General features: G+C 39.4%; 1 protein-coding gene and 1 non-coding gene across 4 annotated transcripts in view; one reads left to right on the plus strand and one right to left on the minus strand.

The window, feature by feature from the left end:
* Syne1 (spectrin repeat containing nuclear envelope protein 1) overlaps positions 1-27,283 on the plus strand; it is a 478,529-nt gene that overhangs the window by 156,027 nt on the left and 295,219 nt on the right. For all 3 annotated transcript variants that reach the window (XM_076926749.1, XM_076926750.1, XM_076926751.1), the window contains 18 exons: positions 1,223-1,366; positions 3,727-3,900; positions 5,287-5,445; positions 6,333-6,497; positions 8,004-8,138; positions 8,305-8,463; positions 8,645-8,853; positions 9,505-9,613; positions 11,100-11,264; positions 13,244-13,411; positions 14,717-14,881; positions 15,639-15,779; positions 18,683-18,843; positions 20,789-20,939; positions 24,521-24,748; positions 25,127-25,225; positions 26,198-26,385; positions 26,971-27,094. In XM_076926749.1, coding sequence (XP_076782864.1) covers positions 1,223-1,366; positions 3,727-3,900; positions 5,287-5,445; positions 6,333-6,497; positions 8,004-8,138; positions 8,305-8,463; positions 8,645-8,853; positions 9,505-9,613; positions 11,100-11,264; positions 13,244-13,411; positions 14,717-14,881; positions 15,639-15,779; positions 18,683-18,843; positions 20,789-20,939; positions 24,521-24,748; positions 25,127-25,225; positions 26,198-26,385; positions 26,971-27,094 — 2,844 coding nt within the window. The remainder of the gene's footprint in view (positions 1-1,222; positions 1,367-3,726; positions 3,901-5,286; positions 5,446-6,332; positions 6,498-8,003; positions 8,139-8,304; positions 8,464-8,644; positions 8,854-9,504; positions 9,614-11,099; positions 11,265-13,243; positions 13,412-14,716; positions 14,882-15,638; positions 15,780-18,682; positions 18,844-20,788; positions 20,940-24,520; positions 24,749-25,126; positions 25,226-26,197; positions 26,386-26,970; positions 27,095-27,283) is intronic.
* LOC143440195 (U6 spliceosomal RNA) lies at positions 779-885 on the minus strand. Its single transcript, XR_013108037.1, has one exon. It is a non-coding gene; the product is annotated as a U6 spliceosomal RNA (small nuclear RNA).

Consider the following 27,283-nt stretch of genomic DNA (forward strand, 5'->3'; position numbering starts at 1 on the left):
AACATCCTTTAGACTGGACTTCCAAATAAATACCCTAGGCAATAAAGGGTTTGTTGCATGAATTTGACATTGGCATTTTCTTAAGAGCCTGCAAGTTTCAAAAGTGAAATAATGGAGTTATTTATTGACAGGAGAAGTTTGAACAATTTCTTGAATGAAAAAGTAATTAGATCAGAGTGTTTTGTTTTTAATTTTTGTAAAAAGTTTAAAAATTTAAAAAGTAATACACATAAGAAAAAAATAGCAACCGTGGTGAATTGTTGACTTTAGCTGCCATGATGTGAGACAATAAGAAATGAAAATTTCCATCATGCTAAATTTCTAAGTTTTCTCCAGTGACAATGTGTATGTGTGTTTTATAAAGTAAATATCAGTTTAATTCTTTTTTTCATTATTATTTATTTAATTTACATCCTGATTGCTGTCCCCCTCCCCTTCTCCTCTGAGAGAGTGAAGGCCCCCTATGTATTCCCCCCACCCTAGCATATCAAATCTCTGTAGGGCTAGGTGCATCCTCTCCCACTGAGGCTAGACAAGGCAGCCCAGCTAGAGAATATTCCACAGAAGACCAAGCTGTACATCTGCTACATAAGTGTGGGATTGAGGGTGGAGGTGGGGCTGGGGGGGGGCCTAGATCCAGCCCATGTATGCTCTTTGGTTGATGGTTCAGTCTCTGAGAGCCCGAAGGTTCCAGGTTAGTTGACTCTATTGGCCTTCTTGTGGAGTTCCTATTTCATTCTGGATCCTTAATCCTTCCCCCAATTCTTCCATAAGAATAAAAACTATGGAACCCTTCATGAATTTGCATGTAATCCTTGCACAGGGGCCATGCTAATCTTCTCCATATCTTTTCAATTTTAGTATATGTGCTGCTGAAGTAAGCACCAGTTTAATTCTTAAAGTCAAGATTTCCCCCTGTATTATTTACATGCATTTACATGTATGAGTATTTTAATATTATATTAACATATTTTAGAAAGTGTAAAGATTACATCAAATGATCTTGGCACTGACTTAAGAATATTTGATCATTTTAAAAAGAAAATTTAACGTATGCCTGTATGTCAGTTAAGAACAAAGGCAGTGGCTTTCCTAAAGGGATTGGTAGTCAGGATAGAATTTCATATAGGGCATACTGACTTTTATCCCGCCTTCTGTGGTACTCTGCAATAGAAAGGAGATATGTACTGCACTAACTGAGCCACTTCAATGACTCACACAGGATATTGAGAAGAGAGTGCCTGTGATGGATGCTCAGTACAAGATGATTGCCAAGAAAGCACATCTCATTGCCAAAGAAAGTCCCCAAGAAGAAGCGAACGAAATGCTTGCAACCATGACCAGGCTCAAAGAGCAGCTATCCAAGGTGGGAAAATACTTCATGCTACAACATGCTGTAGAGCAACCATACTGCCTTTGAGTGATTTCTATCTCCATGGTTACCCATGGGTACATCCCTGACTGGTCTACCTTTGAGCTATCCTGAGGTTCTTGATATAGAAACTTTTGGGACAGTGATACCTTTTGACGGCTCTCCTAATTTAGGACTGCTCTAAGCTCTGCTTCAGTAGAAAAGCCTGGGTTTTTCAGGAGAGAGCTGTTAAATGTTATAAAACAGAGGATATAAATGAGAGATGGAGACAGATGTAGGGCAAAACAGAGGAGGTGGAAGGAGAAGAAGAGGAGGAAGAAGAGAAGACTAAACTATTGCACTGAGATTTTTGTTAAGATTTACGTAATATAAATCTAGTCTACTCATGTTTCCTTCTACTAACATGGCCCCTCTTGTTGAGAGACTTTTTTTATCAAGAGCTTTGAGTGTTCCATTAGAAACTTTTATCTAAGCGTGAGTTTTAAGACTACTTCATTGCTTTCAAAATCCCCCACTAAGTGCAGGTAATTACCTTCTAGCAAATGAGGGGAGTGCGGAATAAGCACAGGAATCTCGGTATTGTATGAGGAGGAGTCATAGGGTAAATGAAGACTGAAGTGTCTTTGAAGTTAGAGAGAAGAGCTAGCATACAAGGTGAAATCAGTATTGAAAGATTAATGGGAAAAAATGAACAAATTCAAAGAAGGGTGAAAATAGGCAAATAATAGGCTTAAAAGACAAAAATGTCAGCCTGGCATTCATTGCAAATATTTCAGTTAAATTTATTCTGACATTCTAGTTGGAAGTAGTTTTAACTTAATGGTACTGAACAATTTTACTCGCGCATACCACAAAACTTACTAAAATGAATGCATAATTTAAAAAGCCACTGTTTTTAACTTTCCACCAACATGCTCAGCTGGATATCTGTGGCTTTGTGGTTTGTGCCTCTCATCTTGTACTCATCTAAGCTAGATCTCTCTCTCTCTCTCTCTCTCTCTCTCTCTCTCTCTCTCTTTCTCTCTCTTTCTCTCCTCTCTCTCTCTCTCTGTTGCTGTTGTCTTTATCACCAATGCTATTACCATTCTTAGAAACACAACATCTCTATGTGTTCCTGCATTAGGGTGAAGATGGACTCACACTTCCATCCATCCTTCTGCCTCTGTTTTCTGCATGTTGGAATGATAGGCTTGTCTACCCAGGCTGGCTTAAGCCATGCTCTCTTTCTACTGCTTGGGATGCTGCAGCATGCTGACAGCCTTTCTCTCCAACCCAGGAAAGAGCAATAAAACAGGAGTTCAACATATCAGTGAATTCCCTTAGGCTTCTTCACAAGAATGGTTCAAGAGTCTCATTGTGGTCGAGAGATGGTAGCTTCCAGTCGATGTGCTCACCTTTCAACAGTATATTCTAGAATATGAATGTATCTCTGCATATATGCCTCTGCCACAGTGTAACAAAAGGCAGCGTTTACTTCAAATATTGTTGTGGAATATTGCTGATGTAGCTAGGACATCATTGATTCTATTGGTAAGGTTCTTTGGTTTTCCAAAAGTATTAATAATATTTTGGATGGAACCTTAAGATAACAAGGAGGAAAAAGATTTCCTTGACAATTATAAGGTCCTAGAGTTCAGCACAGAGGCACGCAGGAAGCAGAGATCTTATAGAACTCTGGAGTACCAAGAATGTAGGACCTCACCATGAAGATAATATAGATGTAAGAATACCAAAAACAAAGACAGATGAGGACTGGGCAGTTTAGACAGAGTCGATGTGAGAACCTTTGTGAATAAATTGGTGTATAGCATGTTCTTGGGATGAGTAGGACATTGACAGAGAGAGCAAAGCCTAGAGCTGGTCAGAGTAAGGAAAGTGGGCATCTCAGAAGAAGTGGTTAGCAGGTTCGCCTAAGCTCATAGTCCATGTACAAAAGCTCATGAACATCAACTAGAAGCATCACATGCTCTAGACAGTGTGGTAATGACTCATAACTGTCTCAAATTTCATTGCCAAAGTGAAAGTTAGTAGTGTGGTGTTTAAAGAGGGATCTGATACCATCTGTCTCTCTGTATAATTTTCACGAGGAAGTGCCATTCAGATGGACAACTCAGATGAATTTTCGTGAGAAAACTCTGCAGCCCGTCATTTGTCTCAGTGGTATAGTATTTATTTTATTTTTTTAACAACACATAGCACAAAATAAAAAATAAAAGAGAGCCATCTTCAGAGATATCTAAGTGCCAAATGGCCATTTCACTAGAAGCGAGTTCTTTAGGACTAAGCACAGCACTGGTGCTTTGAGGACTTAATGGCCTCTCATGGAATTTGTTCTGTTCTTTGCGTTTTCAAAGGTCAAAGAATGTTACTCTTCACTGTTGTATGAGGCCCAGCAACTGTCTGTTCCTTTGGAAGAACTGGAGATACAAATCACGTCCTTCTATGACTCACTTGGAAAAATCAACGAGATTCTATCAGTTCTTGAGCACGAAGCACAATCTAGCACTCTTTTTAAACAAAAACACCAGGTAAGAAAAATCCCTTTCAGAGATATCCTCATTTTAAAGTGTATTTAATAAGGTTGGGGCATGCTTTCCTGTTAGTATAAAAGGTATCCTCCCAGTATAGTAGGATACTAGTAACTCAAACCAAACTGTATATCCTTTGCAGAGAAGACATCTGCTCTGTACTTAGTGGAAGGAATGGGGGCTTGAACCATTTATAAGGTACAGTCAGGTTGGATACTTGGATCAGGCTGAGCTAGGCTCTGGAATTCTGGGTTGAGAAAGTCACTGGAAGATTCAGGATGGAGGAGCCTGGGGGAGAGGTGGAGTCATCAAAACTAAGTATGTCTGAAAATGACATATGTAGGCTTCTCATATGTGTTGCTCATTGAGAGAAAAGCTGAGAGTTGAGTACAATTAAGAAAACTAATTTGTTTTGAGTACCTGACTTTGCATCTTTGAACTGGCCACATGAGCTGATGATTCTCAGCTCACTTCTAATTGTCTCTGTGTATACTTAGACAGGGCATTCTGAACACCAGCTGCAGGGTGTTGAATTTCTATGATGGTTCTCTAGAATAAGTGATACACCTAGAGGAGCCAAACCTGTTGTTCTGTCTCAAAAGAAGAAGGGCTCCCCACAGTAGAAAGGCCTCTGTTGCTCCTCTACCAGGGGCTATTAAATTAGCTAACCCTGTATTTCTTCCAGCAAATCTATACATCATATTTCATGAATAAAATTCCAAAAAAGTTTAAGTTTTTTTTTTCATTTGTACTTTTAGAAGAATAGAAAATATCAAGTGTTCAGGTTTTCCATCTTTCTGTTGACTTTCTTTTAGAAAGAGGAAGGTGGATAGCTTGAGAACTGTACTCATTCAAATCTAGCTTGTACAAGTGGTAGAAAATCTGTGTCACTGGATTCACTAAAGGAGGTGTGAGCTGTGTTAAGTTTACTTAGTGTAATTAAAACCCAATAACCACATTAGCTTCAGTGTTCTTTTGAAAAGCTTCAGGATTGCCGATCAACCAGTTGGAGGGATGCAGAAGCTAGACACTTTTTTATGCTCTGCCATTTTCTTAATGTTAAGACGTGCATGAGACATAAAGTCTAAAACCTCCCCATGACATTTAAATGCCTTGTATAAAAAGCACTGACTTTGATGATTGCTTAAACCAAGCTCTTTTGAAAAGAACTGTTTCTCTGTACTTTTGATTTCACTGGCTATTCATGAAAAGCCTAGGAACTGTAAATGCTGGTTCTTATACCAGTGCTTCTCTCTTTGCCCTCCCTCCCTCCCTCCCTCCCTCCCTCCCTCTCTCCCTCCCTCCCTCTCTCCCTCCCTCCCTCCCTTCCTCTCTCTCTCCCTTCTATCAGTAACTAATACCATTGTGTCTTTCCTTCCCTTGTAGGAACTGTTAGCTTGTCAAGAGAGCTGTAAAAAATCCTTGACACTCATCGAGAAGGGCAGCCAAAGTGTTCAAAAGCTCGTGACCTTGAGCCAGGTATTGAAGCACTGGAATCACACAAAACTGCAGAAGCAGATAGCAGATGTCCATCACGCATTCCAGGTAAGCTTTTCTCCCCACTTTTGTGCCCTAGAAAACAAAAAAATGAGAACAAAGCACCTGTGGCTCAAACACCTCCCTCTCTGGTACCTGAAAACCAAACATTTTATTACTTCCTTTCTAACGTTAATATTCAAAACAATTAATTAACCTTAGATACCTTCCCTCCAAGTCCTTTCCAAACAAATAATAATATTAATAATTAGTAGTGATATCATAATACCACCTGACCAAATGAAGCCTCAATACTGAGAAAGCAGTTTCCTATTATGTTTTATACATATAATTACATATGCTATTGTATTATATTAATATACAAATATATTATAAATTTGTAATTATATATAATTATTATATATAGTTGTTATATATAAAATATATAATAATTTTTACATTGTTATTTATATTCATGCAATACATAATATATATTTATCATATAAATTATATCATTATGTTATATATCTAGTAAATATAATATAGTTAATATATAATATATAATTATATATAACAATATAAATATACAATATAGTGTATAGAATATATTATATGCTTATAATTATAATGTGATTATATTACAATTGTTATATATAATATATTACATAGATATTATGTGTAATATAATAATTTAATTATATATAACACACATATACATATAAACCTATTAGCTATTAATACAACATATTCTAAATAATATAAGAACTTACATAACATTTCTGATGTATTACTAAAAGTCATCCAGAGATGATTTAGTTTTAGAGTACGCAGAAATGATGTGCCTAGGTAACATGCAACCCCTACCTCACTTTATGAATGAAACTCTGAGCTTTGTGCTCCAAGCTCTGGGAGTGAATTCCAGTGTACGAAGAAATGATTCTATTTTTTGCATGAAGAATATGATCAAGAAAACTGGAGATTGGAGGAAGCATGTGGAAGCCAACAGCCGTTTGATGAAGAAATTTGAGGAGTCTCGGGCAGAGTTGGAGAAGGTGCTCAGGGTTGCTCAAGAGGGCCTGGAGGAGAAGGGGGACCCCGAGGAACTTCTTCGGAGACACACGGTGAGTCTGCTCGGTATAGACACAACTGACACATGTGTGTGGACAACCTATCTCAGGAAAATAAAAAGACTATTCTGACCTAAAGTAGGAGAGATGGGGAGCCAGGAAGGCATGAGCTTTAAAGGCATCAGACTCCAGAAACAGCAGCAAAACAAAAACAAAAACAAAAAACATTGCAAGAGAAGCATCATTGCTGGGTTGTTTGAGACCATTCTTGAGCTCCTGGGATTGCAGAGAATACAGATGATTTAGGTTCTCAAACTGTAAGTCCATTATGTAGCACAGAAAGATTTACACAGCTAAAGATGTTTGTCAATAGCTTATGCTGAGTGACTAATTCATGCTCATTTCATAAACCACCATGGCACATTTTAACATAGTATAGGTGCCATGTCACACACAGTTAAGTAAGACTGAGAGGCCACCTTCATGCTTCTCCACCTTGTTTAGATCATGGATGAATGGTGTAGGTTGATGAACAGTGTGCTAAGAATATGTACTTCAATTATAGTTCCTGAGATTTCAGCAATATTTGAATGTAACCCATACTGTCAAGGGGTGGTGCATGTAGTGGGGACACTGCATTTTAGAGCTGCCATAGTCTGTGGTGACAAAGCAACTATCAAACTCATTTTATAATTGTTAATGTTTTAGACCTCTCTGCTCTGAATCACTCTGGTTTCAAAATCTCTGTGCACACGTATGGTATATGTGTGCAGCTGAGGCTGGTTGAGACTATGTGCATGTAGACATGTGTTGCTTCTGTTTCTCATGCTGTTATAAGAAAATAGCAGCCATCTGGCCTTGAGGGGAGAAGGCCATTTTCTTGCAGTTCTGAAAGACTGTAGTCTGCACTCAGGCTGCCCTGATGGAAGGGCTTCCATGAGGGCTCATTCTGGCTTAAAAATGACCACTTACATGTTGTCATAGGTCAAAAAGAGACTTTGCCTGTAATTTTATGAAGGTCCCACCTTTGTGACTTCATCTAAATCTAATACCCCCTGAGGCCCTGGCTCCAAGTCAGACCATTCTTAGGCTTATGGTTCTGACATTTACCTTCATGGAGACACAGCTTCATCTGCAGCACATGTGATAGAATACACACCTGTGTAATGTGGCATGACTACTAATGACCATCATGACTTGACACATGTTACAGATAAGGAAGGGAGTTAAGGAGATCCTGTACCACTATTCTTTTTTACCAAAGAGGATGCATATATCACTATCACCTTGGAATCAAGGTGGCTTTTCAGATTTATTTAGGAACTACAAAGAAGGTATTTTCTTCTTCTTCTTCAAATGTAGAAAGTAACAGTGAACTGTCAGACATGATGACTTCTAACTCATAACCATGGATAGTTATAGCTTGTTCCCCAAAGAAGGATAACGTTCCCTAAGGTTTTGATGAAGGTAGCTACTGGCTACTAGGCTCACTGAGATGTCTTCTAATTGATGTTGCTACTCTGCACAGCATCCTGACTGTGCTTCCTTTCTCTATGATAGGAATTCTTCAGCCAGCTGGACCAGAGGGTCCTCAACGCTTTTCTAAAAGCTTGTGATGAGCTAACTGACATCCTCCCAGAACAGGAGCAGCAAGGCCTGCAGGAAGCTGTTCGAAAGCTGCACAAACAGTGGAAGGTGAGTGTGGAATTATGGGAACAAGAGAAATCTGAGTCCTAGAATCTGTTCTGTAGTTCAGAGAGCTGGAAGTAAGAGAGGACTAGGTTTAGGACATTTTGGCATCTCAACAGGGCACCTACCTAGTCAGAAGACACATTGTTGTTTTCTCTTTCTGTGGGTACAGGATCTCCAGGGAGAAGCGCCATATCACTTGCTCCACCTGAAAATCGCGGTGGAGAAGGACAGATTCTCAGCTGCTGTGGAAGAGTGCAGAGCTGAGCTGGAGCGAGAAACCAAGCTGGCTCCTCAAGAAGGCAGTGAGAAGATCATAAAGGAACACAGAGTATGTGCCACACCATATAAAGTGCATGGTTACATAAAGATATTTAAAGATACTATTGTCTGAGGAACATGGTTGCATTATGTTGGTTCTCTCTATCAATCTGCCTTTGGTTTTTCTGTGAGAATATAGACATGTTTCAAGGCTTCTCACCAAGAGAGTGAAACTATTTATCATGTCTTAGGTTTTCTTCAGTGACAAGGGTCCTCACCATCTCTGTGACAAGAGGCTACAGCTCATAGAGGAACTGTGTGTGAAACTCCCAGTCCGGGACCCAGTAAGGGACACATCTGGAACCTGTCACACAACTCTCAAAGAGCTCAAAGCTTCCATTGACAACACTTACCTGATGCTCGTAGATGATCCAGACAAGTGGAAGGACTATAGGAGCAGGTACTGGGGCATCTCCAGAGAAGACTCCAGTCTATCTTAATTATTTTCATCCGAGATTATTATAAAACAGGGAATGGTGTACATTTTGTTTCAGGCAATAAGAAAATCAGATTGCTTTAATCTTACCCATGCTTTTGTATAAATGTGCTTTTAAAAAAACCCACCTATCATCCATCTATCTATCTATCTGTCTATCTATCTATCTATCTATCTATCTATCTATCTATCTATCTATCTATCTACATTAAAATAATGGGTTTCCATTCAAAGCAGGGTCTGTATTTCATTTCAAAATAACCCATCTATCCTTAAGGTCAAATAATCCCATTTTTTGTTTTCTCATATCCTTTCCTCACAGGAAGGTGTGAGCCTCTGTTGGTTAATGTCACTCTAGTGAAACATATGAAGCCAGACCTCAAGTGGTTCCTTCCTTCTCAGACCCTGAGATACATCTTTGTCCTCAGCTAAGCTTCCTTTAAGTTACTGTCTTTAGATATTAACACTCTTGCCTTGGGCTTCATGTTAAAGTTCCCAGAAAAGGCCATCTATGTGGTTGTCATTTGTTCTACTCCCATGGATTCAAAATAGAAAATGTATCTCACTGTCCCATGGCTTTGCCCCTTTCATAATAAAATACTCGTGTGCTTTCAGGTTTTCTGAGTTCTCCTCTTGGGTGTCTGCAAAGGAGGCATGGTTGAAGAAAATCAAAGATGAGTCCATCGACACCGGCAACCATGATGAGGTTAAGCATGTGGTGGATGTAAGTTCTGAGTTGGTCCTTGCTAGAGGAAAATATCCAATAACTAAATATTCATACTATAACTTGTTGGTTTGTTTGGTTGGTTAGTTGGTTTGTGTTTGTATATGTACATGTGCGTGTGTATGTGTTTGTGCATGCACACACACACACTTGTTCTATAAAAATAGTTCCTATATTCCTTTAAAGACAACATCTCTTCATATGAATGTGGTGAAGGGTAGGTTTTTCCCATCTATGGAGCTGTTGATAGCTTTGCAATCTAAGCACTCCTAGTGATACCTCTAAAGCAGCTTTACCTCATGGGGATGCTGGAGAAGGAAACAACATGCAAGACTGTACAATACAGAACAGATTTAAGAATTGCCACAGGGAATATGAATGCTGTGTGTTTCTATGCCATACAGTTTTATCTAGACAACTTGAGGACACAGAGGACATGTCCAATGCCCTGAGTATTCTGTTCTCATCAGCCTGGATTGGTTCAGTTCAGTTGCTTTAGAGGCCACAAACCTAGCCAATGTAACAGAGCACCAGATCTGAATATTGTGTTTATTCTGTGACTAACACACACAGCAGCCCCCTCTCTTAGCAAGGCCTTCACCTGGTATAAATAGACTAGAATACAATGCTCCTTCTGTATTTCTAATCCTTGAAAGCCACATGCCTACTATAAAAGAGCTTTGTCTTTCTGCCACTGTCTTCCGGATTCCCTTTTTTCTCTGATTAAGTCATGTATTTGCCCAAGGTACTAGTAGAGAACTCAATAACATTACTGAATACATACATAAAAATAGGTTTATGTACAAAAAAAAAAAAAAAAAAAACAACCCTAGTTTGTTGCTGTTTTGGGTTTTTTGTTTGTTTGTTTGTTTGTTTTTGTCTTAGAATATACATATCAATTTTGAAGCCAGTTGTGTCTTGTCTGGTGTGTATTTTATCATGCTCCAGGCTAACCATAATTGGTATAGGTGGCCAACTCAGGCACTGTGCACTCTACCACTAGTCCTGGAGACATAAGGCTTTGGAATCTTCCCGGCACCATAATGGCTAGCAATCCTTCCTTGTAACTAGAGGTTAGCTCACCTTGTGCATCTTTGCTGGCAAGTTTTATGTTAACTTAAGTTTTCTATGTACAAGGAAATATTTATAAGCATCAAATCTAATTCTGAAGGTGATTTTTAAAAGTATGTACAGTGTCGCTTTGCACATTAGGTATGGGTATTGGGAAGCCTTTTCTTTTGGGACTTTCTCACCATGAGTAGGAAGAACACCTTGACCTAGATTGTTTTTCTCTGTCCGCGGGGATAGAAGGGCTAGCTCACACTATCACAGTCTCTTTACAAACCTTCTTAGGTTGAGCTCTTTCCCAGGGCTAGCTCACACTACCACAGTCTCTTTACAAACCTTCTTGGGTTGAGCTCTTTCCCACTAGGAAGTCATGATTCGTGATAACTCTTTGTTATTAAAAAGTGCCCTTTCATTCCAGGAGATCAGAAGTGACATTACCAAGAAAGGAGAGACTCTCAGCTGGCTGAAATCCAGGCTTAAGCATTTGATTGATGTGTCTTCAGAGAACGAAGCCCAAAAGCGAGGAGATGAGCTGGCAGAATTATCCAGCTCTTTCAAGGCTCTAGTGGCTTTACTGTCAGAGGTGTGTCATTTACAGTGTAAGCAGTGTTCTGGGGGAGAAGGCTGAAGGGCCATCTTTGTTTTGGTTGTGACTTAGCAAGCAGTTTTATCAAGAGACTGCAGTTACTCATGTGAAGATTGTTACTAAAGATGTCCAGGATGTTTGAGGTAAGAAAAACACTATTGCCGGTAGTGCAAGTTAAAGACCTGTGCCGAAAGTCCAAAGATGGCAGCTAAATGGCTTCTTGCTCTTAAGAAGAGCGTCGTTATTTCATGACATATTTCTCTTTAAGGAAATATGTCTCTTAAGGACATATTTCAAAGTTTAGGGGAAAGGGTTTGAGAAGCCTGCTATTGGAAAGAAACAGAGAGAGAATGGGGGAGGGGGAGTAAAAAAGAAAAAAAAAAAAAGACTTAAAAGTCTAGAGAAACCCAGCCATGGAGCTTAAACTTTCTATATAATCTTCCGTATGATCTTAAGTCTTTTTGTTTGTTTGTTTTTTGAGACAGGGTTTTTCTGTATAGCTGTGGCTGTCCTGGAACTCACTCTGTAGGCCAGGCTGGCCTCGAACTCAGAAATCTGCCTGCCTCTGCCTCCCAAGTGCTGGGATTGAAGGCGTGTGCCACCACTGCCCGGCTAATCTTAAGTCTTTTATTCAATGTCTCTAGGCCCCAATTTCCTTCCTTTTAAAGCAGAATTTAAAGTACATCAACAAGGGAGTAACAGAGACTAAATTCAATAGTTTAGGTAAAGAACTTGGAAGTGTATTGAGACAGATAAGTCTTCATAAGCTGCTAACTAGTAATAATAACTCATTCTAAATTTAATATGCATTCCAATGAAATGAGCTATATTCCATTATAGGATGAAGTACTTAAACTTTATGTCTGTTAGGGCTGCTTCCACTCAACTTGTGTAAGGAGGAAGCTTAAGAAGGCAAGATGAAACAAATCTAAAGGTCAAGGGTTTGTGAGCGGGAAGGCAGTATAGAACGTTAAAGTAGTTTTTGAAGGACAATTTCAACAAATGTTCTGTCATTTTCTTCACAATATTGCTTTTAAATAGTATGGACTCAACATTTTGTATGAGGTATTATCAGAGTCAGATAGTACTTATGAGAATATAATCAAAGCACCCCAAGATATGAAGTATAAAATAGGTACAACTTTATCATCTGACTTTTGCTATCAAGTCATGTACATTTTTCTGTTCTTAATTTTAGAATAAGTTTTTAATAGGGTTCAGAATAGCGTCCAATGAAATGAATCTTTCAGTCCCTCCAAGTGGCTGTGCCATTGAACTACAATCAAATAAGATTCAAAACTATGCAAAATCATAAAAATTAAACATATATGAATCTGGTTTTAGCTGTTGAGACATGGTTTATGTATACATTTAAAATATGTAATATCTCATCATCTCGAATGGAGTCATCTCATTGAAGGCATAAACTGTGAAGTTATGAGTTCTTGAGCTGGGATGTATGGTGTGACAAACAGATATCATATATTTTATATATTTCAAACTGTTTAAGACAATAGACTCAGAGTCTCTCACAAACATAAAATTTGCATGTGTGACATAACTGAAGGACTAATTAGCTTAATTAGAGAAGCTATTCCTGAAAGCTGGATCCTGGTGAAGCAGTTAAGAGCACTGGCTGCTTTTGCAGAGGGCTGAGTTAGGTTCTGAGCATGCCTGTGGCAGCAGACAACTTTCTGTAACTCCAGCTCCAGGGAATCAAATGCCCTTTTCTGGCCTCTGCAGGCATGAGGCACGCATGTGATGCTGACAGACATTTGGGCAAAACACTTATTCACATAAAATAAAAACGAATATATCAAAACTTTAAGCCACTTCACAATGTGTACTAAGAAGCGTCTCACTGCGTAGTTTAGCCGCATGCAATGTTAATTTTCCATCTCATCTCCATTTAAAAATATTCCACAGACTTTGCTAAATAGCTTATGATTTACATTTTTTCTTCTATAACAATTTAGGTTGAGAAGATGCTAAGCAGCTTCGGAGAATGTGTTCAATACAAAGAAATCGTGAAAAGTTCCCTTGAGGGGTTGATATCAGACTCCCAAGAAAGCAAGGAAGAGGCTGAGACAATCCTGGACACGGAAAATCTGTTTGAGGCGCAGCAGTTGCTCCTGCACCACCAGGTAGAGACCTCTTTGTTTGCCACATGCACAATGTGAATGAGAGATGAAGAATAGGTTCTGAGGCTGGGGGATGGAGAAAAGGTCAAAGGAGAAAGAACTGGTCCAATGGTTCAAAGCACTTGGCAGTTCTGTGCTCTGCTCTCTGATAAACATTACATGTTTCTGGGTATCCTGAAGGACAAATTCCTAGATGGTTTAGTTTGAAAAATTGTAACTTGAAACACCAGACATTTCAGAAGATTTTGTTCTTTGCAAAAGGTTAGAACTAAAAACAAAGGAAATATATGCACATATGTACAGATTTGTATCCATAGATGCATGCATGTATATATGTATTATGTATGTGTGTATGTATATATGAATGTATGTATATATGAATATATGTGTATAGTTATGTGTATATGTATGTGTGTATGAATATATATGTGGATATATGTATGCATATACATGTGTGTGGATGTACATTTGTATGTGTATATGTGCATATTTATAATCAGCCTCTTTTTTAAATTGAAAACAGGACCTTAGCATTAAGCTCCAACTCTCCAGTGAACATAAACCTAGTCCCCAATAATAAACTATTTTAATTTAGTTGCTTTCTGACAGTCTGGTGGTAGACATTAAAATATATGTTAAAATATATGTACAGATGGAATATATTACTTATACATAAGTATACTTATATACGCTATACTTGCATAGATAGATAGATAGATAGATAGATAGATAGATAGATAGATAGATTAACTATTCAAATATATACCCAGGAAGAAAAACTCTTAATATTTGTATTTGTACATCACGGATGATAAAATGGAGTAGGACCTTTTATGGACAGAAAACAATTATTTTAGGACTGTCAAATTGACTGTTTTACCAAATATTTTTGAAGTGTTGCATATTTTCAATGCTCTCCAACCCATACACAATTAAAATACTAAAGCCAAATTATTTACATCTCGACCATTCAGAACATAAGCTATGTTTAAGTAATACCCACCTTTGACTAATTCATGGTTCCTGATATTAATGTTTTAACTGTTCAAGCCTACACCTTGTAAGGCTTTGCCTTCTACACCTCTGATAGCATGCTTATAGCCCTGGAGAGCTTCAAAGAGAATAAAGTTTATAAACCTGGTGGTGCTGGTGCATGCCTTTAATCTCAGCATCCGGAAGGCAGAGGCAGGTAAATCTCTGTGAATTTGAAGTCAGCCTGTCCACAGAGAGAATTCCAGGACAGCCAAGGCTGCACAGAAAACCAAAACCAAATAAGTTTATATTCATCTATTGAACAACTGCTTCTAGCAAAAGACAAAGATGATCTCAGCGAAGAAGAGAGACCTCCAGCAGCAGATGGAGCAAGCACAGCAAGGTGGGCAGGCAGGCCCAGGTCAAGAGGAGCTGCGGAAGCTGGAGAACACCCTTACAGGCCTGGAGCAGAGCAGAGAGAGGCAGGAGCGACGCATCCAGGTAGGGCTGGGCTGGCGGGAGCTGGCTCAGCACAGCTATGGCTGGATTGGCTTCCTGTCTCCAGCAAGAACCCGTGATCACCTCTGCTGCCGGTGGTGACATTTTCTTAAGTCTTTCTTTACCTGGATTGTTTTTAGTCATAGCAGAAGCGTCTGAAGGCGGTGCTTGTAAACAGCGTATTTTGCACATGCAGACATGTATCTCAGCTGCTTTTCTCATTGCTGTAACCAAATACCCAACAAGAAACGGTTTAAGGGTAGAAGGGCTTCTGTTCAAAGGGATACATTCCATCATAGTGAGAGGGGCACAGAAGCAGAGGTGAAGGCTCGCTGGTCACATTGAACCCACGAAGCCAGGAAATAAAGAGTGAACAGAAACTGGGGACTGGTTACCAAACCTCAAAGCCCGCCCCCTGGTGTCCCACTTCCTCCAGCAGGGCTCCACCCACTAAAGTTTACACAACCTTCCCAGTCTGTGCCATCAGCTGTGGACCAAGTGTTAAACATATGACAGTGAGAAACATTTCACCTTCAAATCGCAGCGATGCTTATGAGATATTAGTGACTCGTCCTCATGTCACAGGCAGTTCAATGATGGAGCCAGGGTGCGATGAACATTTGTCTGAATCCATGAACTGGCTCATGTCGCTTCTCGTGTCCAGGAAATCCAGCATCCACACCTAAGCCACCTTGTACTCTGGGGTACTGTTGACAAACTGCCCTAAAAATGATGCGCCATTTATTTATTTTTAATTTAGGTCAGCTTGAGGAAATGGGAGCGGTTTGAGACAAACAAGGAGACGGTGGTCAGATATCTTTTCCAGACAGGTTCCAGCCAGGAACGATTCCTGAGCTTTAGTAGTTTGGAAAGTCTGTCGTCAGAGTTGGAGCAGACAAAGGTATGTATGTAACTAATCATTATTATTATGCATTTAATCAATTCTTACTATTTATTGACGGCCTGCCCTTTTCAGTACACTGAGGAACAAGGGTGTGAGAAGGATTTACACCTTAAGAACTAAGATTTTCATGAAAGTGGGAAAGTGTCAGTTCCTGGACAGAGGTGTATATAAATCGTTGGATCTCTGGCGGTACTGATATCCAGGGCTCAGTCAAGTAGAAGCAGTTTAGAGTTAGAGGACAGACAGACGATCCAGGAAGAGGAAGTACCTTCAGGTGTGAAAGAGGCAGACATGATACTTCAATACTGTAGTGCAAGGAAAAGGGACCCTCACTTGGAAAGCTGGCCAATGGTGCCAATGATGAAGCCTCGGATGTTACTCTCCTGGTAACATGGAGCTGGCTCATCAGAGAGTTCTTAAGAAGGCCACAGAGCCAGAGCCATGCCTCAGGACAACGAATGTCTAAATAGATAAAGAAATCAGATAGAAAGGATGAGAGTCTGGGGTGCTGGGGACAGTTAGAAAGTGCTTTCAGTGCCATGCTATGTTCTTACAGATGCTGTCACACAAGCATGTGGAATCAGCACTTCTGACCTCCTTTGACCCCCTTGCTCACTCTACACAGTTCTAACATCCTTATTCTACCCCACAGCCCTTGGGTGGTTGTGCAAAGGGACGTTGGCTTCTTCCGAGTGCTAGTATGCGATATGTTCACATTTCAAGGTCAAGTTAAATTTCATAACAGACAGAGCCTGACATGGACATGAATGTGCAGAGAGGCCAAAGGTTGCTTGGCTAAGAAAGATCAGAGTCTGGTTTTAGCTATAGCTCTACCTGGTAAGAGCCAGTTCTTTCCCAATATGTTCATGGCGGTTCATGCATCATATTCTCTGGACTTGGCAATAGACACCATTCTATTTTTGTTTAATTTTGTTTTACTAACCCTTTCCTGTTCTTTGAAGCCCTCTGCATTGCAATTTCCTGTGAGTAGCTCAGGCAAAACAATAGTATAGGTATAAGTATAGGTATGTTATATGTGTATATAAATATAGATGGATTATAGATGGTATAGATAGATATATAGATTAGATATAGATGTAGATATAGATGATATATGTGTGTATACACACACACACACACACACACACACACACACACACACACACACACACACATATATATATATATATATATATATATATATATATATATATATATGGAGGGGGCACAGCAACACTAACTGACACTTCTGGTTGTATTTGTGGAATTTGAGGAATTAATAATACTGAGATGCATGGTCTTTAAAAATGGACCAGTGAAGCCTGGGACCTCCCAGGTAGTCGGTCGTAAGAGAGATTCAGAGCTATAACATCAGTGAGCATCATTCTTCAGGTTTCTGTATATCTCTGTGCCACAAGAAAGCTCTGCCTAGTTTTATCTGAGCCACAGGTGGCTTCTCTGCCACAACAGTGATGCTCACCTCACACTATTAAGTCTTTTGAACAGGAAGCTATAATTATTCTATGTTGAAATTTTATCTTTTATTGTTATTATAAAGACTTTCAAAATGATCCTTGGAAGAACAGTCTTACATAGTATGGCAGAATCATTTGGGGGGGATGCTTTGAGTGGCAAGCTGCCTTTTATACATATTTACACAGCAGTTCTGTGCTGATCATTTAAAAAGGGGAAGCTGATGAATATTTAAGGCTCTTGTCAGATTTTCTCGCATGAGAAGAAATAAGACATTAATTTTTTCCTTCAAGGTTATCACCAACGTTCAGCTTTTCTAATTTAATATGCAACCTTATTTACCTGACAAAATTCAGGTAGCATCTAGAACATAGCAGAACCTCATACAAATTAAAACTTCTGAATTAAAATAAATCAGAGTTGCCAAAAAGGCAGCAGGTGGAATAAACCAGGGTTTTCTTTTGTCTGTATGAAAGATGTAAAAGCGATAAATGGTACCTGCTAGTATAAGGCACTTAAAAATGAATCTTCAGGTGGCTGCCGAGTCCTCATCCAGGAAAATGTGATATGTACATTTCACACTCACACAAAAGAGCCTAAAAAGTCATCCACCAAAGTGGGCAAACAAGTGGTTCACAACTGTAGCACAGGCTTGACTCTTTCAAAGCGAGGCTTTGCTAGGACTCGGGATATGGCTCAGTTGGAAGAGTGTCCACCTAGCACACAGGAAGCTGGAGTCCTCCATGGCTAAACCTAGTGTAGTAGTGTATGCCTACAATCTCAGTGCTCAGGAGGTCGAGGCAGGAGGATGTGTTCAGTTTCAGATAGTGACCTGGTTGGCTTGCATGAGCTTCCATCTCAATGGCAGAGCAGAAGTCCTGAGCTTCTTCCTATCATATTGTGTGTGTGTATACATAAAATAAGATTCTGCAGCATTAAGGACAGACTATATTACTTCTCAAGGAACTAGTAACTTCTTCCTACAGAGAAAAATATATAAGAAAATCCCTGATGTGCTAGACAAGTTATCCCTCTATTAGGTAAACAAATGTGTCAGTTGGAGATCTACTGTTCCTATGATTACAGGATCAAGAAGTGCTGGTTATTTTGTGAACTGGCTGGTAGAAAATAAACTTATTCTGAGGATAAATTGATGTCTATAAGAATCTTAGAACTCAGGACGATAAGCCCAAGTGAGGAAAGTGTGGAAAATTTTTTCTTCAAAACTAGTGGAAATGTTTTAACCAAACCATCTAAGTTAGCCAGACAGTCAGTCTGTCTTGGCATTAAGAGCACTGTATGGCCATCTTTTCTTCAGTCTCTGTGGAATATGCTGTTGTCTTCAGTGCACCATCCAAGAGTTTAAAATGCTTACCTAACAGCTCTGCCATCTTTGTTTTGTTTTGTTTTGTTTTGTTTTTTCCTAGGAGTTTTCTAAGAGGACGGAAAGTATTGCCACCCAGGCCGAGAACCTTGTCAAAGAAGCCGCAGAGATGCCACTGGGGCCCAGGAATAAGCGCCTGCTTCAGCAGCAGGCCAAGTCAATCAAGGAACAGGTCAAGACCCTAGAAGACACACTTGAAGAAGAGTATGTGCTTCACAACTTCTAAGCGTTCCTCTCGGGGATAAAATCCCAGTAGTGTCCCCTATGTCTTCTATTCCAGTCTTTCTCAAAATCTCAAGGTGTCATCTGTATGTTTCAAGCTGTCTCAAGGAAGAAACTCAGTTTAAAAGAAAAGTATCCTCAGCCCAGGAACTGGTATCCATAATAACAAAAGTATATGAGGGATTTGGTGTTTGCGTCTTGAAATGGGATATTCATCACTAAGCCATATATCTATTCATTTCTGTGGCCTTCACCTAATACAGGGGCAATCTAAAAACTAACCCACAGCTTTTTTCTTAACTATTCTATTATGTTGTTGCCTGTTAGAAGTGGAGGTTTTCTGAGAGCATAGATGCTAGGTCTAAGCACATACTATGTACAATCCTCAGAGTCAAAACTTGTATGTCCATAGTGCCTCTGTATTCAAACTACCACGGATTCATATAACCCTTCCAGAAATTACCTGCAAAACTCTACATCGCTCTTAAACATGTAATATTTATCTAAAAAGAAGGAATAATCTTGTGTGTCCCCGTGATATCCTTCTTTAGAGTTTGAAGAAGACAAGCTTTTGATATCATAGTCAGTATTCTTTAAAATAATATCGCTAGCATTTTTACATAGCAACTCATTGAATACTAGCCTATGGCTCTCAAGAGACAGGACTGTACTCACAAGAGGGGGTTTCAGGAGGTGAAAACTGTTTTTTTAGTACTCTTGGGGCCTTGTGTTGAACATTTTATATTGGCTTAAATTTTAAATTTTGATCAACATTTTATTTACAACCAATTCTGACTCTAAACTTTGACAACATTATATTTGATATCCTCCACCCAACTATGTAAACAGCAAATCTGAGAATATATTAGAAAACAGGCTGTTTCTAAATGGACTAGAACATCCATTTGAAGCTAAATTTTATGTAAAATAAACAAACCAAAAACATGAACTATACGATAGATTAATCTTATAGATAGATAATCTATCGTAAGATAGATAATCCATCTTATAATTGCATTTGCATTTCTTACACTACTAAGTGCATTAGATATACACAGGGTATACAAATTTGAGACTGTGACACTATTGAATTTGACAATCAATTGATGTCATTATTTGTTCTTGGCATCAAGTGCCTTTTATGATCAGGAATACCTTCCCTTCATCCAGGGACATCAGTTAGTTTAGTGCTAAAGTGTTAACTTTTCTAGTTTCTTTCTAAACTGAAAGCCATGTTTACCAGGTTATGTATCCAGAGCTAGAGTCATATTCGTTAGACTTACAGCACAGAGACCCAATGTTGTCTGCAAATAGTTAGGGAGCTCACGAATAAGAGTTTACAAAAGTCTTTTGGAATCCGGTGATCTGTGAATAGCTGAGAACATTGTAAGTTATAAACCAAAGGCTTTGCCAAGCAGATGAGAGCAGGTGCTGCCCTGTGGCCTACAATTAGACCACAAATCTACCTTGATTCACCAGTACATACTTTACCAAAAAATTTTAATATAAAGTGTCCCAGCAACGCCCCTTCTTGAAAGCAAAGGCTATATAGGTTGAACTGTCTAACCCCGAAAGCTATTCTGGGAGCGTTCCCTATTCTAAGTTCTAAAGATGGCTGCTCCTATGCAGAGCTGGACCATGCTGGCTCACACCCTTTGGAGCCAGCACAATTATATTCAAAGTGCACCACCACTTACAGTCTAACACTTGCACTGCCTTCCCCAAAGCCCATTCCCAGAAGAGACAAGGAGGTTGGGCTCAGATAGACAACTCATCTCAAGTGTGTGTGCTTTCCTGCTCAAATAGTTCATGCTTTGAGAGAATCAAATATCCTCAAACCCTTTCACCGGGTGATGTGTAGGGGGAAAAAATGTCTTTCTATTCTTTATGGAAATCCTGCATTTTAACTTAATTTGGTTAATTTTAGTATTAAAACCATGGAAATGGTGAAATCCAAGTGGGATCATTTTGGCAGTAATTTTGAGACCCTGTCCACCTGGATAACGGAGAAAGAAAATGAACTCAATTGCTTGGAAACCACAGCATCTGCCACGGATGTGCAGATCAGCCAAATCAAGGTGACCTGCGCCCACGTTACGTTACTCTCTCTTCCTTTAAGAACATCTTTCTTACATTTGTATCACCAAAAGCTCTCTGATCCCAAGACAGATCTCCCATTCTTCTGTGGCTCTTTTAAGTTAAATTCATGCCAAGCTAAGAGGTCTTGATTGATGATACTCTATAGATGACATTGTGTATTAAGACTGTCTGACTTACAGATTCAAAGTTAATACTGTGTGCAATATCATTAAACTATTTTTATGGTTGCAGTACTCTTTTCCTTGATTTTGGTTTGACACCCATGCAGTAGCCTGGTTTTACGCTTATATGTCATGAAGTGTATACACCATCTACCACTGTCCTTTTTCAGAACCATTCCACATGTCAGACTCAAATATTAGCTGTGTTAGCCAGACGTGGTGGCACATGTCTGTAATCCCAAAAATCACAGGGTAAAGGGTGGGAAGATTGCCACAAATTCAAGCTCAGCCTGATCTACATAGTGAATTCCAGGTCACTCGGGGATGCATAGTAAGATTTTGCTGCAAAAAACCCCCACAAACCTTCTAAAAATGCACTAATGGAACTTACCCTTACTGACCAGAAGGGGGAGCTAGAGAATCCTTTTCTTTTTTCTTCTCTTTCCTTCTCTCTCTCTCTCTCTCTCTCTCTCTCTCTCTCTCTCTCTCTCTCTCTCTCTCTCGTCTCTCTCTCCCTCCCTCTCCCCCTCCCTCCCTCCCTCCCTCCCCCCCCCTCCCCTCTCTCTTTCTTTTTTCCCTAAAGCTGTTAGACCGAGTTAGTTGCTGTATTCTTTTCAGTTATGATCTTCCTGCCTGGGCAGTCTTTCTTATGCACTAGCTTTCAAGCTGCCTGAAGAACTAGGTATAAGGTATCCAGGTTACCACTGACCATTCTAGTAAAGCAGTTAAAAAATATGGGCTGTAAGAATTGAGATTGGAGTGATTATCCTTCACTTCACACACACACACACACACACACACACACACACACACACACACAGTTTAAGAATGTTCTACATGTGTACAATGTGTTTTGATCAAATCTGCCAGCTATTCTTCCTTCTAATTCCTTCCAGAAGCCCCACTATGTTCTCCTTCTCAACTGCATTTCCCTCTGTTTTATACAATTTCATGCCACATGGGTTTGGATTCAGCACTTCTTTCTGCTCACTCTCTTCATTTTTGTTTTGTTTTGTTTTGTTTTTTTGTTTTTTCGAGACAGGGTTTCTCTGTGTAGCCCTGGCTGTCCTGGAACTCACTCTGTAGACCAGGCTGGCCTTGAACTCAGAAATTCAGAAATCCGCCTGCCTCTGCCTCCCAAGTGCTGGGATTAAAGGCGTGTGCCACCACCGCCCGGCTTCATTTTTTTTTTTTTTAAAGTGGCAAACCAATTTGCCATTGTGTTCTATTAATAATAAAATGGATGCTAAGTCGAGGACACACTTTACGCTGTGACTCGGCGTAGGTGGGGGGCCATGTGCAGGGTGGGAGGGGAAGTTTCCGCTGGCTGCTCTTGTTCATCAGGAATTCTGTGCAATGGGACATCCATAGGATGTGACAATCGCAGCCTGCTGTCTTCTGTCCTGTTCAGGAAAGCAGCTGCCAAGCCCCTAAATAAAATTCACGAAGTATTTTAACTCTTTAATAAAAACCTCTCACATAATCAATTTCACTAAATTCTAAGGAAAAGAAAATTTCCTTAGAATTCCCACCACTTTTAGATCATTTGGTCTCAAAGCTGCTCTCTTCAGGAATTAACGAACACTTTATGACTTACTTTATTCATTCAGTGATTCATTGACTGTAACATTTCATCTTATTACAGTACTTCTGAATTGTAAAATTTATTAAATGTCATGCCATTCCTCAGAAAAGTTAGAACTATTTAATACATTTTGACACACTCAAAATGGCACCTCAAAGATGACCTGAAATATATTAAATAGATATAAGTAGGGAAAAAAAAGCTATTTGTCAGCAGAAGCAGTAGTGGGGTGGAATCCAACAGATTTCGACCTAGAAGGTTCATGTTCTACTTCCAAACTGATGGTTTGAGTAGTCATCCTCCCCACAAAGGTTAAAAATACATTTGCAATACCCCTTTTCACTCTAAAACAAGCTTACAGTAAAAATTAACGGATCATTGGCATGTCCTTAAAGACAATCTCAGCCTATTCTTATTCATGTCACTCCAAGTCAGTGTTGATAAATAGCAACAACACATCCTAGGCTCACCTTCCATCTTTTCTCTAATAGAATATATTTTTCTTTTTACTACAATCTCATGATTGAACTCGATGCCTGTGGTCATGAGTTTGTGGGTGGCGTGAGTGCATCTCAGCACTCATAATTTTGTTCTTTAGTTAAGATTCTTTCTGCTATTTGCTACGATCATGTAGGCAAAAATGAACACATATTAAATAATATACACATTTTTGAACCTATGAGTATTTTGTTTTTGAAACAGAATTTGATAAAACCAGAAGTAGGAGCAGAGACTCTGTGATCAGATAACAGATAACTAGGCAGTACTCTGTTGTAACCATGCAGACGAAAAAGAAAGCCAAGACGAAAAAGATCATGCCAAGAGGGCTTTAAGGTGACACGGGCTCTTTCTAATTGTCCCAACTTGACAGAGGTCACAAACTTATTTGTCCTAGGCCAACGGTGTCTTCCACTTACTTGCATCTGAAACGTGATATATTTTTACATTATTTTGTTTGATGTATACCATTCCTTGGAGAAATGACTTTGATTTTCTCCACTTATGAGAGCCCACCCACCAACACTGCTGCTCACACATATGCTCACACGGCCTATGGAATTCTCAGTTCTTTTCCTACACTGGCTACTGTTATATAAAGTATCTTTTCTTTCCCAAATTAAATGGATGATACGTATACATTATTCTTCTGTAGACTACCTAGCCAGTGAAGAAAGCAATAAATTCTCAGGCTATATGAGACTTTGCCAGATCCTAAAATTCTTAGACTTGGTATATCTGTTTCCTGATGGTGAGCTGAGTATGCTCAGGAGTTGTGTAGTGGAAAACCACTGGCCTAAGGAACAAATGATAAATCATCAAAGGCCATTTCCATGTGTGAGCGCAAAGGGGTTTAGCGAATGCAGCTAAATTCTATTACCTTTGGAAAAATTAAATACATGCAAACACTACTATTTCTGTGAGTTCCCAGAACACACTCCTTCCATGCATCAGCTGAAATATTTGATTGATAAGGAAACAACATGCTTGTCTGTCTTCAGAGTCACTGTGAGAGCCCAGTGACAGCTTCTTGTTATTTTACCACAAGAAGTAGCCATTTCTCTGTCCTTGCCATCCAGCCAACACAACCGTCATTGCTATGCACTTTCTTTTGAATTTCTATGCATCTGTTCTCCCCTAATGAAGTCAGGAAGCAAGTGGTATCTATTCGCAGCTGCTTGGCCCCCACCTGAATGTGTTTGGATGTCAGTTAAGCAACCTGCCCCCATAGTCTCTGCTGTAGGTTCTGTACCTTGTGAAGGCGAGCCTGTTCAGTTCAGGCTGACATGCTTTCTTTTCTTGTTTTAAATATTAGGTCGCAATTCAAGAAATAGAAAATAAGATCGACAGCATTGTAGGGCTAGAAGAAGCAGCTCAGTCCTTTGCCCAGTTCGTCACCACGGGAGAGTCTGCTCGCATCAAAGCCAAGTTGACACAGATAAGAAGATACTGGGAGGAACTCCAAGAGCAAGCACGGGGCCTGGAAGGGACAATCCTGGGCCACCTATCACAGCAGCAAAAGTTTGAAGAGAATCTGAGAAAGGTAAGAACTGGTCCAAGTAAAATTAAGTTACGTATTTAGTATTATATGGAAATGCAGTGGACATTCCAGAAAGGGAGAAATAAAGAAAGACCGCGCGCAAATAACCCAGCAAATGGTCACTAACTAAGTTCAGAATTATTTATATGGTACCTTTGGAAAGAGATATACAAATGTCATTACACACTGTGTTAAGGTTAAGTCTTAACACTTTTTCTTTCAAATAAGATGCATTGATTTTTAGATTCCATAGATGCGTAATTTTAGATTGTGATAAAGTCATTCCCAACAGATAGGGTGCCATCTTCTCAATAACCTCCTCTGCCTCGTTATGTATCTTAAATTATTTTTATGTCCCACCATTTTTTTTTTTTTTTTTAGATCCGGCAATCTGTGTCTGAATTTGCAGAGAGGCTGACTGATCCGATTAAAATATGTTCCTCAGCTGCAGAGACATACAAAGTTCTCCAAGAGCATATGGTGAGAGTGTACTGCTACACTTTTTTATATTTATCCACTCAAAAAATTGGATACTCCTACTTGAAAGAAAAACAGTAAATATTTCGAGAAGTAAAAGTTGGAAATATTTTATGTTAGTTGAGGAATTAAATTGTTCAAATATAATCATATCTTGTTACAAGACACCCAAGTATGCAAATGAGTTTCCATATATATATATTCCATATATGTACATATACATACACATACACACATACACATATACACATATACATATACACATATACATACATACACATATACATATTAAAAGAATAGTCTATATTTACTGGGATGAAGAGAAATATACATACACATACACACATACACACATACACATATACATACATACACATATACATATTAAAAGAATAGTCTATATTTACTGGGATGGAGAGAAAATATTTACTGTGATAGGGAGATGGACTAGTACGAATCTGTTGGATCCCAAGCACCCATAGAAAATCAGGGCAGGTATAGTGGTCTCCTATAACATGCAAGAGATGGAAACAGGAACACAGGGGCAATCTGGCTGGCTAGACTATAGAACCGTTAGTTCCATGTTCAGAAGAGAACTTGCCTCAATTAACCAAATGAAGAATGATTGCAAAAGACATGCAACTTCAAATTTTAGTTTTCATATTTATACACACATGTGACTACACCCTTGCACACCACAAACACACACATACCACACACAGAGAGATGCATTATGTGTAAACGTGCGTATATATTCTGTACACATTTCTCTTCTCATCAGAAGATGAGATGAGATGTCCAGCTGTCCCTCCCAGCCACAGCCTTGACTTCTGTGGTTTCAGTTACCTGAGGTCGACCACAGGTTCATGATACTAAAGGGAAAATTCTAGAAATGAATAGTTCATAAATTTTAAATAACCTCCATCACTACAGGAAAAGACCTGAGAGAATGAATTCTCTCTGCTCTCTCCTCAGGATCTCTGTCAAGCCCTAGAGTCCCTCAATAGCACAGTCACCACGTTCTCAGCCAGTGCCCAGAAGGTGGTAAACAGAGAGTCCTGCACCCAGGAGGCTGCAGCCCTACAGCAGCAGTATGAGGAGATACTACAGAAAGCCAAAGAGAGACAGAAGGCACTGGAGGACCTGCTGGCCCACTGGCAGAGGTGAGCAGCTCTTTGCTTACTCTCCATGGTGGAGAGGAGAGTATATACAAACTGTTCTCTAGGTTAGTGGTTCTCAATCTTTCTAGTGCTGAGACCCTTTAACACAGTTCCTCATGTTGTGGTGACCGTCAACCATAAAGTCATGTTCGTTGCTACTTTATAACTATAATTTAGCTACGGTTAGAAATCATCATGTAAGTATTTTGGGGATCAAGGTTTGCCAAGGGGTCATGACCCACCCACAAGTTAAGAACTGCTTTTTCTAAGTGGTGGGAAATAATCACCCTAGATATAAGAATTTGGATGTCTACTGTAAGATATTCATTGATCCATAGACCCGAGAGTAGAGAGGAAGCATGTGGATCTTCACATCTTATACAGATGCGAGCAAGTGTGTCAGGGTTGCCATGGAAATGAATGAAGTTTATCAATTTGATAGGCAGGTATGCCACAGAGAGTATGCATCATTTGTGACAGATTGTGTTGGATTTGCTGACCCGGAGATTTTTGTCTTCTAGTGTCTCAACTGAAATCATAAGATTTCTCTCTCTCTCTCTCTTTTTTTTTTTTTTTTTTTTTTTTCAGGTTGGAGAAAGGACTGGCGCCCTTCCTGACCTGGCTAGAGCGGTGTGAAGCCATAGCAAGTTCACCAGAAAAGGACATTTCTGCAGACAGAGTCAAAGTAGAAAGTGAACTGCAGTTGATACAGGCAAGTTCAAGGAGGATGAGGACAGAAATGGAATGGTCTTGTGTGCTTGCATCTTAATGTTAATTGATTAATTAAATCTTTGAGTCATTTAATTATTTAACCATCCCCAAACCAGCATTTGAAACAAAGAGAGTATTCTGGACTCACGGACATGATAGCAATGGGAACTTTGTGGTGGCCTGTGTCCAT

The sequence above is a fragment of the Arvicanthis niloticus genome, chromosome 28 (genome assembly GCF_011762505.2).
Source record: "Arvicanthis niloticus isolate mArvNil1 chromosome 28, mArvNil1.pat.X, whole genome shotgun sequence".
In the NCBI taxonomy this organism is placed as follows: domain Eukaryota; kingdom Metazoa; phylum Chordata; class Mammalia; order Rodentia; family Muridae; genus Arvicanthis; species Arvicanthis niloticus.